At 50.5% G+C, this 12628-nt stretch overlaps 6 protein-coding genes across 6 annotated transcripts; 3 read left to right on the plus strand and 3 right to left on the minus strand.

Moving 5' to 3' along the window:
- Positions 1–902: 902 nt before the first annotated feature.
- On the plus strand, positions 903–3235 carry BO66DRAFT_368635 (putative MFS transporter; the record flags this gene model as incomplete). Its single annotated transcript, XM_025645343.1, has 7 exons — positions 903–951; positions 1007–1143; positions 1212–1601; positions 1671–2195; positions 2260–2668; positions 2723–2890; positions 2954–3235. 7 exons carry the CDS (start codon positions 903–905, stop codon positions 3022–3024), a joined length of 1749 nt encoding a protein of 582 aa, XP_025506512.1. The 3' UTR covers positions 3025–3235.
- Positions 3236–3256: 21 nt separating this feature from the next.
- BO66DRAFT_389666 (uncharacterized protein) lies at positions 3257–4378 on the minus strand. Its single transcript, XM_025646837.1, has 2 exons — positions 3460–4378; positions 3257–3392 (listed from the first exon to the last, which is right to left on the minus strand). The coding sequence occupies exons 1-2, from the start codon at positions 4211–4213 to the stop codon at positions 3334–3336; spliced, it is 813 nt and encodes a 270-aa protein (XP_025506513.1). The 5' UTR covers positions 4214–4378; the 3' UTR covers positions 3257–3333.
- An 886-nt stretch (positions 4379–5264) lies between these two features.
- BO66DRAFT_368641 (uncharacterized protein) lies at positions 5265–8646 on the plus strand. Its single transcript, XM_025645344.1, has 4 exons — positions 5265–5662; positions 5787–5870; positions 5938–7236; positions 7294–8646. Exons 1-4 carry the CDS (start codon positions 5584–5586, stop codon positions 8244–8246), a joined length of 2415 nt encoding a protein of 804 aa, XP_025506514.1. The 5' UTR covers positions 5265–5583; the 3' UTR covers positions 8247–8646.
- An 80-nt stretch (positions 8647–8726) lies between these two features.
- On the plus strand, positions 8727–10485 carry ptyA (putative tyrosine/serine protein phosphatase). Its single transcript, XM_025644506.1, has 5 exons — positions 8727–8975; positions 9028–9064; positions 9201–9280; positions 9375–9650; positions 9867–10485. The coding sequence occupies exons 1-5, from the start codon at positions 8857–8859 to the stop codon at positions 10426–10428; spliced, it is 1074 nt and encodes a 357-aa protein (XP_025506515.1). The 5' UTR covers positions 8727–8856; the 3' UTR covers positions 10429–10485.
- Positions 10486–10826, minus strand: BO66DRAFT_16372 (uncharacterized protein). Its single transcript, XM_025642241.1, has one exon. The coding sequence runs from the start codon at positions 10723–10725 to the stop codon at positions 10543–10545; it is 183 nt and encodes a 60-aa protein (XP_025506516.1). The 5' UTR covers positions 10726–10826; the 3' UTR covers positions 10486–10542.
- On the minus strand, positions 10661–12453 carry BO66DRAFT_389670 (Frag1/DRAM/Sfk1 family protein). Its single transcript, XM_025646838.1, has 5 exons — positions 11983–12453; positions 11832–11913; positions 11454–11723; positions 11123–11328; positions 10661–11054 (listed from the first exon to the last, which is right to left on the minus strand). Exons 1-5 carry the CDS (start codon positions 12035–12037, stop codon positions 10828–10830), a joined length of 840 nt encoding a protein of 279 aa, XP_025506517.1. The 5' UTR covers positions 12038–12453; the 3' UTR covers positions 10661–10827.
- Between the last annotated feature and the right edge of the window lie 175 nt (positions 12454–12628).

Below are 12628 nucleotides of genomic sequence, written 5' to 3' on the forward strand. Positions count from 1 at the left end.
CTGTACTGGCAATATACACTTCAAGGTTGCAGTAGAGTACAGTGAATAGGGGAGGTAGTACGCACCAGTCACCTTGGTTGGACAAAGTGTGTGCCTGGTTCCACTCAGCCCGCGCTAATCTTTAGAGCTCCAATCTTAAAATTTCCCCCACACCTCCGCGTTCCCCGTGTGTCCCGCAGTCGAGTTACATTAGTACAGTACATACATACAGCTAGTGAGGGACCAACCACTTACTGGAAGGCAAGGGGTTTATAGGGAGCGCAGGAGGTTTCCCCAAGAGAAACCAATTGCTGTAGATGGTTCTTACCAGCAACACACACCTATCTGTCCTTGAAACCGGAATATTACGCGCAGTGTACTTACTGTAATTGGTGTACTGTACTGTACATTATAATGATACTACGTTCCTTGAGATCAGACCAAATGCATGTGAAGTTAGCAAAAGATTAAACTTCCTATGATTGACACCGGGGCATAGCTGCGGTAGAAGAATGTTGGGAACTGCAATGGCATTTTTGTCACCAGCAAACAGCAATATTACAAACTGTAGAACTGTCACTGGCCCTCTTTCTGTTCTTCGGCTGGATCAGTTTCCCACCATCTCACAGACCATTGATCTCAGCTTCTGCTGACCTGTTAACCAGTGGATCCCTTGCAAGGCGCATGGTGTTCAAGGGACCTTCCTCTCATGCCTCGTCCCTCATAGAGACAAAATGACGAGTGACAGTACACGGAGATACCATTTCTACACCTAAAGACTTACATTCACTTGTCACCATCCCACGTCCCACCTTGACAGAGTCGACAACCATATTTTAGGCTGCTAGTCACTGCATATCTCTCTCTGGGAATATCCATCTGGCTTCAGAAACCATTGAACAGGTCAACCCTTTTCAGTCACAATGGGACTAGGAGTGTTAGATACAACGGATGTGCATGTGCATGTGCCAGGTAGGAAACTACGCTTGTTGCATTGATGACATAGATGAGACTGAAGGACTTCGAGCAGGAACATCAGACATCCTTCAAACGCAGTGCTCCTATGATGGTCAACTACCTGATCCTAGACTGAAGTATGACCGCACATCTTCGATACCTATACTTCTTGTTCCACAACCCAGCGATGATCCCAATGATCCATTGGTGCGTATAAGCAGAAAGAAGAAAAATTTCAAGATCGAGGTGGCATCGACTAATACAACATGGCATAGAATTGGCCACTGTGGAAGCGCGATTGCATTCTGTTCGCTCTCTGCTTTGTCTCCGTCCTGTGCGCAACAACAAGTTCACTAATGGCGGCCAATACTGTAACCATTGCCCTATACTTTGGAAAGAATTTTACATCGGTCGCCCTTCTTACAGGATACCATCTTTGCGGTGTGGGGGTTGCAGGAATCCTCATCGTGCCTACCGCACGCGTCTGGGGCAAGCGCCATCTGTTTCTATTGGGAAATATTCTAATGGCGGCGAGCTGTGCCTGGGCAGGGGCCAGTAAGCATAATTACCAGAGCCTTCTCTGGGCGCGGATCTTTCAAGGTGTTGCGCTGGCACCCTTCGAAGCTTTGGTCAATGCCTGTGTCGGGGACCTATTCCACGTTCATGTGAGTTTCTCCTCATTGTTGTTATGTCTGATAGATGTCGAGTCCGGCGCTCATGAGATGAAATTTTAGGAGCGGGGCAAGAGGATGGCACTGTCCAACGTCGCCTTGTTCGGGGCTGCTTTCCTCACACCTGTCCTAGCTGGCAAAATCACCCATAGTCTGGGCTGGGAGTGGACATTCTATCTGGTGTCGATTTTCACGGCGGCAGCACTTCCTCTTACCTTCTTTTGCGTCCCTGAAACTGCATTTCGGCGCCCGAGCGAGCTGGGCATGGAAACAGTCTATGTACATGGCCGCCGCTCGGATACTGTTGAAAGCCCGCTACCACAAGTCGATCCTGCCGGCGATGATGCTATCCAAGTACGTCGCGAGGTAGGCGGACCAGTGCAACATGCACATTCGACCACAGGAAGACATAGAAGAGGTTCCACGTCCAAAGAAATACCTCGAGATGTTTCAGCTGAGACTGAGCCCCTCGCCAAGGTTTCCTATCTGCAGACTCTCAAACCCTTCAATGGCCGGAAAACAGACGAAAGCTTCTACAAGCTTCTTCTGCGTCCATTTCCCCTATTTTTCCACCCAGCCATTCTCTGGGTAAGCCGTGGCCTGCAAGAAACGAGATCATATTAGCAGCTTCCTGACGTCCAAGATTTTATAGGCATGTCTGATCCAGGGCGTCATTATCGGATGGACTGTCTTCATTGGCGTGGTCCTGGCGGCCATCTTCCTCGGTCCTCCACTGTGGTTTAACGAAGTGCAGACGGGTTATCTCTACACTGGTGCATTCATTGGATCCATTCTGGGCCTGGTGATCTCGGGTCTATTGTCCGATTGGATGAACCAGGTTATGATCAAAATCAACCGAGGACGATACGAACCCGAGTTCCGGATCCTTCTGGTCATCTTCCAGCTGATATTCAGCGGGGCCGGGCTGTTTGGCTTCGGCCTCGTTGCTGAGGATATTGCAAGCTACGGCTGGCTCGTAGCGGACGCCTTTTTCGCGTTAGTCATCATCGGGATGGTGATGGGCGCGGTGTCCAGCGCCCTGTACATTGTGGATGCACATCGTGAGTGAAGCTATTCACCGGTGGTCTGAGCCAACTCATAACGAATAATAACAGGAAACATTGCCATTGAATCGTTCACCTGCATGTTGGTGTTCAAGAACTTGTTCAGTTTTGTGCTGACTTTTTTCGCCTACGATTGGTTATTAACAAATGGGATCCGGCCAGCGTTCTTGGCGATTGGCAGCATTCAAATGGCTATTTGTGCTCTCAGTGTTCCTATGTGTAGGTTGCCTTGTCTGCTACCAATGATGTTGAGATCGAGCCGCTCTGCTGACTGGAAGGTAGATTTGTTTGGCAAGTGGAACCGCTCTTTCTTTCACCAACACGATATACTGAAGATCTTGCATCTGTGGTAGTCTCATGAAACGGCGCGACTTCCCTCGGGACGGACACGGTACAGGTCTTGTCATTCTCAACTCATAATAGCACATTAGGAGACAAATTGCCTCCAACAATTAGACCAGCAGGAAAAACCTGACACTCCGAAGACAGCGCCAGCGCCAGACAGAAAGAAAGCATGTAATTGCTCAATGTGCAGTCGATCACAACGCCCGTCCATAAAAAAAATCCAAAATTGCAAATACGATAAGTCGGTCGTGAAAATCATAAATGTCGTTGGCATCCAAAATCAGGTGCTTCTTCCATGCGCCTTGGCTGAACAAAAATCAATAATTCGATGCAAAAACTGTGTCTGACGCGATGACCGCGATGGTCGCAACCTGTAGCACCAAATCACCATCAGTTTGTTCTGCGCGTGCTCAGCCAGTTGGGAGCAAGCTAACGTACCAAAGCCAAATCCACCCCGGGAGTCACAATGACATCCAACACAGGCCTGTAGCCTACGCGCGAGGCTGGCATCAAGGCCAGCTTTTCGTTATGGCGGATACTTTCCCTCACTTCCGCGATCTTACGATCCCCATCAACGATGTCGAACAGCGCGAGGACATTCCCATGCCGCTGTACCTCTAGGGTCAGTACCCGTTCCTCAGGCTGTTTGCCGTCAACGGCGGCGACGTTATCAAAGGTGATGGTGAAGTTTCCCCCGCGCGTGGTCGAGCCAAAGGAGGCGGCCGATCGGCGACTTGCCCGACGCCGCGAACCCGTAGCCAGTGGAGAGTAGGTTTTATCCTTGAGGGACGAGCCCGGGAGCGTGACGGACCAATTGTTGCGGAAAGAGAGACGTCGGTGCAGCTCAAACAGCGGAAGCCCCGAGGCATCGCGGAATTCGCGGCAAGGACGGTGCGAGAACTTGCGGCCGGTGGCGGTGAAGAGGGTGATTCCATCAAGGTCTTCGATCTTGTACGCCACGGCAGATTGGGCATCGCCTTGGGGGCGCACGACGAGAGTGGTCTTAGTATCGGTGATTTGATCTGCACGAATCGCAATGGGCCGGCCAGGGGCTTTTAGTACTCTACGTATTTGGAGGCTTGAGCTCGAAGATGAAGAAGAAGAGGAAGAGGAAGCCGAGGAGAGAAGTGAGAACAACGGGAGCAAGGCCTGTTGTTGATGTTGTTGTCGGCGGCGGTGAGAGAGAAACCAGAACATGGTGTGGAGCGGAGGAGGAGGAGGAGGAGGAGGAGGATGGGGAAGAGAGAACTGGTAGCAGTAAAGCCCGGGGTGTTTTTTTTTGATCTTCGGTTATTACTACTACTAGTAAATATAGGAGGAGGAGGAAGAGGAAGAGGAAGAGGAAGAGGCTGAGGAAGCAACTGAAGGGAAGAAGAAGGCAGGAGGGGCTTAGCGAATGACTGCTCTGGGTGTAAGAGTGTGAGAATGCAAGTGTGCGGGGGGGAGGGAGAGGGAGGGAGAGAGAGAATAAAAGATTAATCGACAATCCTAATGAGTGAGAGGGGGTGGATACGAGAAACAAGGTGAAATTTATAAATTTGCTTGGTCTAGCTAGATGGGGATAGTCTAGCAACAAACTAAAGAAAGAAGTGGCCTTATCATTTACATTAACAACAAGAACAATAAGGATAACAGGGCTTGGAAAGAGCATGATGCCATGCCATTGCGGGCTGGGATGGCCTTAACTTGTCTAAATTAATCCCGCTATAGCCCCATCCCGAGGCTGAGCAGGGAGGAAGAAAGAGAGAGGTAGGTAGACTAGGAATGAAAATCAGATTTACCAAAAGAAGAGGAAAAGAGTAAGAAAATGAATTTTAACACCTCTACTTTCTTTTTATTTTCTTTTTGTTCCTTTTTGTTCCTTTTTTTTTATTTTTTATTTTTTATTTTTTCTGCGCGCCCTGTCTTGCTTCAGAAATCAGGCACCAGGTGAATTACATCCACGTACTGGAGAGAACTTGTCAATTATAGTTAGTACCAAGTTAGTCGATCTGAGAAGTCAACTGGTAAGGCTGAAGGAGCTGCAGGAGGAAGGGAACTTGGGAAGAACTGACACATACTCTCCGTGTCGGTAACTACCTTACATGCAAACGGACACTGTAGCTGTAAGCTGTAAGCTGTCGCTGTCGCTGTAGGTGTGTAACACTCTTCATGATGACATCAGCTCCGGGAAAGCTGATGTCACTTTTTCTTCTCTCCTGGTCCTTCTAGTTACCCTCTTACCCTCTTACACTCTCTTCTCCATATCCACGGATGGGCCCGGCGCATACGTTCCATACTTTCTGAAGACTGATTGATGCTGGGTTACAGTCGATCCTCCATGATCATCGTCATTACCCATAATGTTCTTCCCCCTCCTTCCGAAAGAGCTTCCCTTCTTCTCTTACTCACACACTCTTCTTTTTTTCTTTTCTAAAACTTTATTCTTCTCTTCCCCTCTATCTTTCTCCTTCAAAACTCTCTCCCTCTCTCCCTCTCTCCCTCTCTCCCTCTTCCTTTTTTTCCTGGCGATAATTCTCACCAAGTAATGTCTTGTTCGGCTTCCCCACGACGGTCGTTATCTTATCATGGCCACTGTTGAACGACCTACTTCTACCACTACCACCACGCTACCGCGTTCCCGCTCCGTGCGTCTGGCGGGTCAAGGTAAGATCGGCGCACCCGATCGCCCTGCTTAATGTTCCTCTTGCATCCGATTATCATGCCCCAGCATTTCGTAATAATAATAGTTATAACTATTGTGGTAATGAAACAACTAATTCCTTCCCAGCTGCCACGGCTGCCCTGTATGTGACCCATCCGGAGCGCAGACTATCGGTGCGTGAGCCTTCCACCGCTGAAACAGAACGCTTGAGTGAGTAACTCTGATCTTGCGAATTGATCGTATCTTCCTCACTAACACATACACCTCACTACCTTAGCCTTGAAAGCGACTGGTTCTCGCCCTGGCTTCAGCCATGCGTCAGCTGTCGCCGCCCTCGCCCATGCCAGAAAGGAAGCGGCCGCGATCCCGGTCGTTGAGCATCAGCGAACCTCGGATTCTCCGAGCCGGGAAGGTTATAAGGCAGCCGCCTACGTCTTTGGGAACCGTCGTTCACCCTCGACGCGCTCTCCCACTTCCTTTGATCTGAAGCAAGACCTGGTCGCAGCAGATTCAACCGCTGGGCGTGTTTTAGATGATCGAGAGAAGGCCCTTCGTGCCGCCACCGGTGCGTTGAGCGGCAGCCGGAGGCGAGCCGACTCGGCACCTTTGGATGCCCCCCACGCAGGAATGAGTACCGATGAGGCCCTTGGAGATCTTGACAGCTCCATGGAGGCAAGCCGGATCCAACATATCGCTAACACGAATGCTCGTCTCTACACTGCATCCCCGCCGGTCTCTCCAGAGCGGGAGGAACACAAGCGGAGAAGTGTTATGCAAGCTGCTGCTCTGTCCATGGCCCGGGAGATGTATGCCGCGGTAGAGGCCAAGGAGCAAGGTCAGGTAGGCCATGCTCGAACAAGATCACAGCGTTCACCCACTGGCGCGGAGCCCATAGTTCTCCAACAGGCCTTCAGTCTGCAAGATGCCGCCGAAAAACGCGCGGCTGAAAAGCTCGCCAGCATGCAGGATGAGACAGCCATCTACCGGGAATATTATGGTCTTGAGCCTCAGCCCACTCGGTCCAGCTTGCAACCCCGCAGACGCAGAGCCTCAATTGACACGGATGTCTCCAGTGGGGATGCTGATCGAACATTGGAGATCCGGCACCAAATGTCCAGTCTTCGATCAAAGCTCAATGCCGTAGACGAAAGAAGGGAACAGGACCGTGCACTCTTGATGGAAGCGGCAAGGAAGAACGTCGATGCCACTATTCAAAACATGGAGATGAGGGTCTATGCGGAAACCGGTCGCGCACCCCCGTCCATGCAGAAGGAGATCGAAGAGGCTGCATTGGCACGTGCCATGCTAGAAAGGCAGGAGAGGCAGGAAGCAGACTCGCAGTATCAAGGGGTTGACCGAGTGAATATCAGTTCCAAACGCTTTGTGGACATGTCCGATGTGGAAGCGCTGGCTCGATCTCGGCTACAGCCCACTTTCGACGAAATCACCGACCGAGCCGAAAATCAACGCGCAAGAGAGCTGGAGCAAAGACTGGACCAGGAAGAAGCCCAGCGTCGAGAAGCCATGTACCGCGAACGCGAAGCAGAGACCAAAGCTGAAGAGAAACGTCTGAGAGGTAAGTATTTGTCTGAAAGGAGTGTCGCACCGTTACAAGGTCCCTAACTCGCTATAGATTCTCTGAGACTTGAGAACAGGTCTAAAGATGAAAAGAGCTGGCTATGGAAAAGAAAATCGAAGCGCTTCTCCGACCATGAGCAAGATATTGCTGCTAGCACTTCAGGAGGAGTGGTCGATGAAGCAGCCACTGAATCTGCACCACAAACAATCGCCAATGATGATGTCAATGCAACTGCTGCTGGTGCGGTAGCCGAGCCCACTTCTAGCGAGCCTATAACCAAACCAGAATCTAAATTCAGGTCGTGGTTCAAAGGTCGCATGGGGCGTCGCACAAGCTCGAACCAGGCTGAAAGCCCTAGAGAGTCGAAAGAAGCCAAAGTAGGCACTGACGTGCCACAAACAGCAAATGTCGCAGGACAATCAGGACTCGAAGAAACAGCTGGGCCATCGGGCGCAAGAAAGACTAAAGAAATCAAGGCTTCGAGCACATCCGAGGCACCGCAAACTACTGAAGGTGGTCAAGGAAGAGCATGGGACATTGCTCATCCAGAGGGTATATCTCCTGAGATGCCAGAGCTTCCGGCCACGGTTGAAGCACCCAAAGAAGGGGTTTTGGACGAGGAACCACAAAAAGCGGCGCTTCAGTCCCATCCCATGACGGCAATATCCATCGATGATGGCAGTGCAGAGCAACCTAGTCGTATCGATGAGGATGCAGTCCAACAAGCTTCTAATGCCAAAGACGTGCCGGATGATGAGACCAGTCGTAACCGATTGATGTCTGGCTTCAAGAAAATGGTCTCGAGGAGCTCAACCGAGGCGAAGACTGGTGGGGCTGTCAAGCATGACGTCGCCCGAAGAAGCTCGGAGGCAATCCCAAAGCATACAGTGGAGGGAGCAGACCGACGGGCAAGTGTGCCTGAACATGGCCAAGTTCTACCCTCATCGGCTGGGAATCGAACCAGCGATGGCACGGGCCGAGAATCGCGCTTTTCCGAGAAATTGTAGAATGAAGCTGGGTGCCTGCCGCTCTGTGGGCGTTTTGTCTGGTTCCGATACCTTCATCTGAGAGGACCACAACTCAATCTTGTAGTCAATCTCTATTAGTTAGTTCTGTCACTAATCCTGTTTTATGGTTCATGGTTCATGGTTCACGGTTATTGTTTATGGGGGATTTTTTTTTCTTTCTTTTTCGTCGTGTCCGTTTTCTTCAGGTTTTTATAAGGGGTTGGGGAGGCGCGGTTTCTGCTTTTCGTCCAAAAGGGTACAAGGATCCTGGGTACAGTACAATCAATCTAATGCCAGATAAGCCCGGAGGACTATAAGTCGATAAGTGATATTTTATAGTTGTATGTAATGTAGTAATTAGTGTTCGTGTCTAATGATCATAAAGAAGAGCGTGAGGCTGAGACTAGGCCTAAAGAGCAACTGGTCGGTTTCACATTCCCCCGATCCACTCCCGCTCCCATCCATCCATCTCTCCTTCACGTTTCCCCATCCCCTCATCCCCTGGCATGCTCGGCATGGTTGCATGCATTATCGTATATGGTTTAGATTAGTCTCCACGGCCACAGACATATACTTCCGAATCCTGATCAACAATCTTCCCCTCTAAGCGATGGTCATAGCCCACCTCCGCCAGTCGAGTATTGACCTCGACTCGGCCGATCGACCATTTGACAATATCATCAACTTTCGGGATGTTGGCCGAACCGTCAACGAGGTGCTCGGTCGACGGTATGTACAGCACAACGACGCCTACAACGCATTGCTAACAACGCCTGCACAGGGTAATCAAAGAGGGTCTTCTCTTCCGAAGTGCCAGGGTACAGTACCCATCCCTGTCTATCATTCCAGATTTCACTCCCGCCAGAGTACTGTATGATCCAGCTACTCGATCCAAGGAGAACCACTCCAGACCACCTCAGTGGAACTAAAATACTCTTTCTCCATGTAATCTAGTTAGACGAAGCCTCCGAGCGTGACAAGCGTCGTCTGACTGAAGAGTACCATATCTCCACCATTATTGACCTTCGATCCAGGTGGGTGTACAGTGCACGCGTAACTTCACCCCTCCCAGAAGGCGTCTGAGACACAGATACATGGTGCCCAGGAACTAAAACCCTTGGATCCCAGCACCGAACACCACATGGCCGCCACGAAACGCCTTTCTGAGTTGGAGATCGCCCGTGCTTCCTGCAATCAGTCTAGCGACCATGCCAATCCCACCACTGCAACTGCATCTCCCACGTCTCCTCCTCCCACGACCTCCTCCTCCTCCTCCTCCTCCTCCTCCAGCCCAGATGACATCCACCTCGTTGACCTCCCACATGTCCAACGTAGGCTGGTCAGTCTCACCGGCAGAGCTTTTGAGCGAGCTTTACTTTGGCGCCTTGATTGGTGGAACTTCCTGTAATTCTTCCCCCCCCCCCTTCCCGCCATCTCTCCCCTCCCCTCTTCCTGGGTTCCCCTTCCCCTTCCCTCTTTTGAAGTCGGGGAACCTCTTGACAGGTCCTTGGCCTCCAATACCCACCACATAAACAAGAAAAGAAAGAACGAAAGAGGGGGGAACTCGCAGGCGGCAGCAAACCAGACGGAGTACAGACTAACTAGTCTTACCTATCCAAGAAAAGTCATTACGCTTGCAGCATCCGGCTACCGGGCCGACGCTGTCATTATCGTGGGTCAGCAGGTCATGTCTCCACGCGGCCTCATCGGGCTTGGCATCGATACCCTCGATAGTAGCTTCAGCGAGATGAGAGAGATTTTCGAATTGCTTGCCGGTAGCGAGACACAGGCTAGCTCGGAACTTAGCACAACCGATAGTAGCACGGATCCTTCGTCTGCCGCCTCACCCTACCCTGTTCTCGTCCACTGTACACAGGGTAAAGACCGCACGGGGTTGATCATTCTTCTCCTTCTGCTTCTGACGGGCGCTGTAACCCCAGAAGCCATTCGGGCCGACTATGTTCTCTCCGAGGGAGAGTTGGTCGTCGAGGTGGAGGAGCGGATGAAAGAGATCCGGATGCTAGGGCTGTCAGAGGACTATACCAAATGTCCCGATGGGTTTACTGCACAGATCTGTGCGCATCTAGAGACTAAGTATGGGGGCGTGGAGGGTTATCTGAAACAGGTGGGGGTGGACCAACTAGACCTGGAGCGAGTCAGGAAAAGTTTACTCGCATCTTAGGCTATGATAGAATAAAAACCCTATGGGTAGAATCTAGACAACTCTCTACAAAACCACAATTGGGAAGCAACTAAGTACAACAATTGAAGCATGGCATATACGCAATGATAGTTATCATGTAAAAACTGGTAAGTCATCATGCATTCCAAAGACAAGAATTAGGCAGAAATGACATCCAAGATGATCACACCAGACTCGAGAAGACAGAACAGTCAGGGTCAAGAGATATGCCAAAAAAAAAAAAAAAAAAAAAAAAAAAAAACTGAATCTGCTCAAAACAAATTCACAGGGTATCATGACATTATGCTCTCGTCTCACATGTGTGAATATATATATATATGTGTGTGTGTGCACTGAAGGTTATCGAACTCTCCAAGGTGGAAGAAATTGAACGATTATCTAATAAATCCGTTGACCGCGATAGTAGTTGGCATTGGGTCCGGCCGAGTCGGTGGTGACGGGTACTTCTTCAGTTCCTTCGTCGCTGCTGTTGCTGACATGGGCGTGCCCGTTCCGGCCCATCTCGATGCGCTTCTCGCCCTGCGGCACGTGTTTTCGGGTGCGAACCGAGGGCAACAAGTCAACCACAAAGGACAGGACATAGAACGTAAAAATCAAAGCGATCACTGTAGTTCGGGTACCGTCTGTCAGTTATCCCGTTCAATTTCAGCACGATCACTACCATATGACCTACCCCATTCTAAGACCGCAGCGGCATTGCGATAATGTCCGCCCTTATTTCCCAAGACGCCGAACGCAATGGCCAGCGCAATCTCGATAATGACGAAGGAGAGTTTGATGATGAAACTGGCCAGGAGGACACGATGCTGGGAGCGGTAGAAAATCCCTAGCCGCCAGTATTCGCAGCAGATGAGGATTGCGCTGATGAGGTAGCCCACCCTGGCAAATGGTAAGGCGAAATGCGTTAGCAACTCCTGGCTTCTTTCCAATACGCGCTTCTTTCACCGGCCGTGTTCCAACAGTGCCATGTGCTGCGCTTTGCTGGTACGTTGAATAGGACTTACAAGAACATCACCAGAAACCCGTCATGCATATGCGGATGCCGCAACGTATCGAAGATTGATAGCAGAATCAAACCCAGTGCACCGGCGATCGAGAAGCAGATGGAGGCGATCGCACAGCTTTTATCGAACAGACCCTTGTTGGGTACCAGCTGCCCTGCGTGACGAAGCCATCGTTCGGAGAGAAAGGAGAGGTCGAGAAAGGCGACAGTCACGCAGCTCCCTGCAATGAACAGGGGCTTGAGGCCCTGAGCACCAATGTCGGAGATATATCTATAAATGTCCAGAGATAGTCCCGTTAGTTCGTGGACTGGGGGCTGGAAACTGGAGATCGATGCTCGTGTGGTTTGTCTTGACGACAGTCACAGGGTATAGACTCACGCGATTGTTTGACCGGTTTCCATACTGGCGTATATAGGGCTACCCTCTCGAGCCCAGGTTGCCAACATGGCAATTAGCATGGCTGGAGTAAGCAACCAAATGGTTAGCGATCGTGCCTGAATATTGCGGTGGGATAAGATGAGCTGCGTACCAACCCAGGTGCATGCTGAAATGACTGGAAAGACCCAAAATGAGATGATCCACATGGTCAGGTATGTATCAAATCCTTGCGCCGCGATCGATGCGCCGTAAGAAGCCTTGTACGAAACTGTTGTTCGTTCGTTTCCCGTTTTCTACGAGGAATAATGACTTGAGGCCGTTTTAATGATGTGATGAGTAGTACAGTACTGGAATTAGTACAGTACGTACACCTTGGGAGCGTTCAAGCAATCGGCTGGAACGGAAGGGGCGGAAGTGGCTTAAGCCTGCCGATGCAGTACCAAGCTTTGAACCTGGGAGCAGGCCTTGGATGGAATTAATTAAATTAGTGTAGGGGATTTTGGAACGAACAAACACAAGACGACGAAGATTATAGGGAAAGAGGGAAAGAGGGGAGGAGGGTAGGGAAAGGAGGTGATTATCAATAATCAATTGCTCAGGCAGGAAACAGATCCATGACGACGATGAGAAGGAAGAGAGACCCACCGAGCAGCATTACTCGTAGCTAAGGTTCCTTAGTCGGCTAGTAACTAGTCTAACATCTCACTCAGCATTAACATCATCATCATCATCACTCCGCAGGCTTCGTCGACGTCATCGTCGCAATTTTCCTCTTCCCCCTCCGGCAAATCTTTCCA

The sequence above is a fragment of the Aspergillus aculeatinus genome (genome assembly GCF_003184765.1).
Source record: "Aspergillus aculeatinus CBS 121060 unplaced genomic scaffold BO66scaffold_10, whole genome shotgun sequence".
NCBI lineage: Eukaryota > Fungi > Ascomycota > Eurotiomycetes > Eurotiales > Aspergillaceae > Aspergillus > Aspergillus aculeatinus.

Coding starts and splice junctions, on each gene's coding strand:
- BO66DRAFT_389666 (XM_025646837.1), bottom strand. CDS start 4,213: ATGTTCTGGTTTCTCTCTCACCGCCGCCGACAACAACATCAACAACAG. Junction 3,393..3,459: donor GACTCCCGGGGTGGATTTGG/CTTTGGTACGTT, acceptor GTGATTTGGTGC/TACAGGTTGCGACCATCGCG.
- BO66DRAFT_368641 (XM_025645344.1), top strand. CDS start 5,584: ATGGCCACTGTTGAACGACCTACTTCTACCACTACCACCACGCTACCG. Junction 5,663..5,786: donor CGTGCGTCTGGCGGGTCAAG/GTAAGATCGGCG, acceptor ATTCCTTCCCAG/CTGCCACGGCTGCCCTGTAT. Junction 7,237..7,293: donor TGAAGAGAAACGTCTGAGAG/GTAAGTATTTGT, acceptor AACTCGCTATAG/ATTCTCTGAGACTTGAGAAC.
- ptyA (XM_025644506.1), top strand. CDS start 8,857: ATGGTCATAGCCCACCTCCGCCAGTCGAGTATTGACCTCGACTCGGCC. Junction 8,976..9,027: donor AACGAGGTGCTCGGTCGACG/GTATGTACAGCA, acceptor ACGCCTGCACAG/GGTAATCAAAGAGGGTCTTC. Junction 9,281..9,374: donor ATTATTGACCTTCGATCCAG/GTGGGTGTACAG, acceptor CTTGGATCCCAG/CACCGAACACCACATGGCCG.
- BO66DRAFT_16372 (XM_025642241.1), bottom strand. CDS start 10,725: ATGATACCCTGTGAATTTGTTTTGAGCAGATTCAGTTTTTTTTTTTTT.
- BO66DRAFT_389670 (XM_025646838.1), bottom strand. CDS start 12,037: ATGTGGATCATCTCATTTTGGGTCTTTCCAGTCATTTCAGCATGCACC. Junction 11,914..11,982: donor TTCAGCATGCACCTGGGTTG/GTACGCAGCTCA, acceptor TGCTTACTCCAG/CCATGCTAATTGCCATGTTG. Junction 11,055..11,122: donor CGCTGCGGTCTTAGAATGGG/GTAGGTCATATG, acceptor CCCGAACTACAG/TGATCGCTTTGATTTTTACG.